Genomic DNA, 4,416 nt, shown 5'->3' on the forward strand with positions numbered 1-4,416 from the left:
CCCCCACCCAGGGGACCGAAAGCAATGGATGTCAAGCGGGTCTGACATGATACTGTGAAAGTTCAATCCAGCGTTTCTGGGTGTTGTTGATAAATGGCTTTGGCTTTCCATAGTCAAGTTTGAACTTGCACTTGCGGATGTAGCGACCAACTGTAGTTAATAACAGTGGTTTTCTGAAGTGTTCCTGAGCCCATGTGGTGATATCCTTTACACACAGATGTCACTTTTTGATGCAGTACCGCCTGAGGGATTGCATTGCCGCTTACATGCAGTGATTTCTCCAGATTCTCTGAACCTTTTGATGATATTACGGACCGTAGATGGTAAAATCCCTATATTCCTTGCAATAGCTTGTTGAGAAATGTTGTTTTTAAACCGTTGGACAATTTTCTCAGGCATTTGTCGACAAAGTGGTGACCCTCGCCCCGTCCTTGTTTGTGAATGACCGAGCATTACACGGAAGCTTCAAATACACCCAACCATGGCACTCACCCGTTCCCAATTAGCCTGTTCCAAATATGCGTTTGACGAGCCTTCCTCAACTTTCTCTGTCTTTTTATATTTATTTTTCATTTTTTGATACATTTTTGCCAAAGGGGGTGCATTTGAATTTCTTACACACACTTGTTATTTCATATGTTGACTAGAGGAGGAGCACTTTAACATTCTTACACTCACTTGTTATTTCATATGTTGACCAGAGGGGGAGCACTTTAAAATGTTTGCACACTTGTTGTTTCATATGTTGACCAAAGGGGGAGCGCTTAACATTTTTACATAAACTTGTTATTACACATGTTGACCAGAGGGGCACACTTAAGTTTTTTTATACACACATTATTATATATGTTGACCAAAGGGCTAGCACTTCAAATTTTTACACACACTTATTACATATGTTGACCAGAGGGGGAGCACTTCAAATTTTACACACACATGTTATTCCACATTTTGACCAGAGGGGGAGCACTTCAAACTATTACACACACTTATTTCGTATGTTGACCAGGGGGGGCGCACCTCAATTTTTTAACACGTACTTGTTATGTCATGTTGACCAGAGGGGGAGCACTTCAAATATTTGCACACACTTGTTATTGTATATGTTGACCAAAGCTGGAGCACTTCAAATTTTTACACACACTTGTTATTTCTTATGTTGACCAGAGGAGGAGCACTTCAAATGTTTAAACACACTTGTTATTGTATATGTTGACCAAAGGGGGGGGCACTTCAAATGTGTATACACACTTGTTATTTAATATGTCGACCAGAGGGGGAGCACTTCAAATTTTTACACACACTTGTTATTTCATATGTTGACCAGAGGGGGAGCAATTCAGTTTTTTACACACTTGTTATTTCATATTTTGACCAAAGGGGAGCACTTAAATTTTTTACTTAAACTTCTTATTTTATTTGTTGACCAGAGGGGGCACACTTACATTTTTTTGCACACTCTTGTTATTTCATATTTTGACCAGAGGGGGAACACTTCAATTTTTTGCACGCACTTGTTATTTCATATGTTGACCCGAGGGGAAGCACTTCAAATGTTTACACACACACTTGTTATCATGTATGTTGACCAGTGGGGGAGAACTTCCCTTTTTTACACACACTTGTTATTTCATATGTTGAACATAGCGGGGCCACTTCAAATTTGTACACACACTTGTTATTTCATATGTTGACCAGAGGGGGAGCACTTCAATTTTTTTTTACACACACTTGTTATTTCACATGTTGACCAAAGGGGGAGCACTTTAAAATGTTTACACGCACTTGTTATTATATATGTTGACCAGAGGGGGAGCACTTCAATTTTTTTATATAAACTTGTTATTACATATGTTGACCAGAGGGGGCACACTTAAGTTTTTTCAAACACACTTGTTATTATATATGTTGACCAAAGGGGGTGCACTCAATTTTTTTACACACACTTGTTATTATATATCTTGGCCAGAGGGGGAGCACTTCAAATTTTTACACACACTTGTTATTTCATATGTTGACCAAAGGGGGCGCACTCATTTTTTTTTACACACACTTGTTATTATATATCTTGGCCAAAGGGGGAGCACTTCAAATTTCTACACACACTTGTTATTTCATATGTTGACCAGAGGGGGAGCAATTCCAATTTCTACACACACTTGTTATTTCATATGTTGACCAAAGGGGGAGCCTTTCAAATTTGTCTACAAACTTGTTGTTTAATATGTTGACCACAGGGGGAGCACTTTAAAATGTTTACACACTCTTGTTATTTCATATGTTGACCAGAGGGGGAGCCTTTCAAATTTGTCTACAAACTTGTTGTTTAATATGTTGACCACAGGGGGAGCACTTTAAAATGTTTACACACACTTGTTATTTCATACATTAGGGACCACCCTCATTTTGTTAAGATTCCCCCACCAGGGGTTGCAAATGAGACATTCTCTGTTAGATGCAATGGTAGAAAATGGATGGATGGATGGCTTTTTTTGTATTGAGACCGTGATTTATGTCCATACTTGTTCACACCTCCTCATATGGAAGCTACATTTCCTTGTTGATGTCTCAAGAAGGGGTAGAAATACAAGAACACACACGCACACATTTTACACACACGCACGCACGCGCGCCAGCGTCACGTGTTTCCCCACCAAAATAAAAAAAAGATCCATGTTAAAATGACCAAGCATGAATTGTGCACGTGATGTAACGACGAGTGTGCACGTTGGCGAGTTCGTTGCGTGGACACGACAAGAGCGCGCGCGCGCGTGTGTGTGTGTGTTTTTTTTTTTTTTTTCCTGCATCCCGTCACGCCAGCCCACGTGCACGCGCGAATACTATCGCCACAACACATGATGAAGGCACGACCCGCAGGCTCGTGCGGCTGCCATGACAACCGTTACTAGCCAATGTCAAAGCAAAATAGTGCCGACCCCAGAATGGTCACCCCCCCCCCCCCCCCTCTTCCATCCCCACCCCCCCGATCCGTCTTACCGCGTCATCCCCATCCCGGGGCCTCCGACTCCCATCCCTCCGCCGGCCGCGGAGCCGTTGACGGGCTTGATGTGCGGCTGCCCCGCGCTGGCCGGGTGTCCTCCGGGCAGCACGGAGCCCATCATCCCGGCTTCTCCCGGCTGCCCGCCGCCCTCCATGCTCGCTTCGTTCCCCATCGCGGCTCACAAGACAGGAGGGCGGTGATGGAGAATCCTCCCTTCTTCTTCTTTGGCTTTCACGTCTCTGTCTTGCAACCAGACTCAGGTGGTCCGACGTGGAATGGACGGGGAGGGGTAAAAAAAAAGGGGAAGAGAGAAGAAGGAGGTGAGGGAACTCAGCCTCGCTCGTGTGTTACCGCCATCATCATCATCATCATCATCATCCTCATCCAACTCCTCGTCAGCCTCAGCACCAGTAGGCTCGCTTCTGACGTGGTGGCGGGAGCGCGCCTCCGCCTACCTGTAAGACCCGAAACCACCGCCAGGGGGCGTGCTTGTAGACAAAAAAATAAGAAAAACAAATTTGCTTTGAAGGGAAAAAATTTGACCCAATTGATGTTATATAGGGCTTCACGGTGGCAGAGGGGTTAGTGCGTCTGCCTCACAGTACGAAGGTCCTGCAGTCCTGGGTTCAAATCCAGGCTCGGGATCTTTCTGTGTGGAGTTTGCATGTTCTCCCCGTGACTGCGTGGGTTCCCTCCGGGTACTCCGGCTTCCTCCCACTTCCAAAGACATGCACCTGGGGCTAGGTTGATTGGCAACACTTAATTGGCCCCTAGTGTGTGAATGTTGTCTGTCTATCTGTGTTGGCCCTGCGATGAGGTGGTGACTTGTCCACAGTGTACCCTGCCTTCCGCCCGATTGTAGCTGAGATAGGCTCCAGCACCCCCTGCGACCCCGAAAGGGATAAGCGGTATTTGATTAATTTTTCACATGTTGCTGCTTATTGGTGCGTCACGGTGGCAGAGGGGTTAGTACGTCTGCCTCACAGTACGAAGGTCCTGCAGTCCTGGGTTCAAATCCAGGCTCGGGATCTTTCTGTGTGGAGTTTGCATGTTCTCCCCGTGACTGCGTGGGTTCCCTCCGGGTACTCCGGCTTCCTCCCACTTCCAAAGACATGCACCTGGGGATAGGTTGATTGGCAACACTTAATTGGCCCCTAGTGTTGTCTGTCTATCTGTGTTGGCCCTGCGATGAGGTGGTGACTTGTCCACAGTGTACCCTGCCTTCCGCCCGATTGTAGCTGAGATAGGCTCCAGCACCCCCTGCGACCCCGAAAGGGATAAGCGGTATTTGATTAATTTTTCACATGTTGCTGCTTATTGGTGCTTCACGGTGGCAGAGGGGTTAGTACGTCTGCCTCACAATACGAAGGTCCTGCAGTCCTGGGTTCAAATCCAGGCTCGGGATCTTTCTGTGT

At 45.9% G+C, this 4,416-nt stretch overlaps 1 protein-coding gene across 5 annotated transcripts in view; it reads right to left on the bottom strand.

The window, feature by feature from the left end:
* Nucleotides 1-3,396, bottom strand: part of bsna (bassoon presynaptic cytomatrix protein a) — a 295,215-nt gene extending 291,819 nt beyond the window's left edge. For all 5 annotated transcript variants that reach the window (XM_061904831.1, XM_061904832.1, XM_061904835.1 and 2 more), the window contains exon 1: nucleotides 2,998-3,396. In XM_061904831.1, the coding sequence (XP_061760815.1) occupies nucleotides 2,998-3,173 (176 nt within the window). In that variant the 5' untranslated portion in view covers nucleotides 3,174-3,396. The remainder of the gene's footprint in view (nucleotides 1-2,997) is intronic.
* Nucleotides 3,397-4,416: the final 1,020 nt, after the last annotated feature.

This window comes from Nerophis ophidion, linkage group LG06 (genome assembly GCF_033978795.1).
Source record: "Nerophis ophidion isolate RoL-2023_Sa linkage group LG06, RoL_Noph_v1.0, whole genome shotgun sequence".
Lineage (NCBI taxonomy): Eukaryota > Metazoa > Chordata > Actinopteri > Syngnathiformes > Syngnathidae > Nerophis > Nerophis ophidion.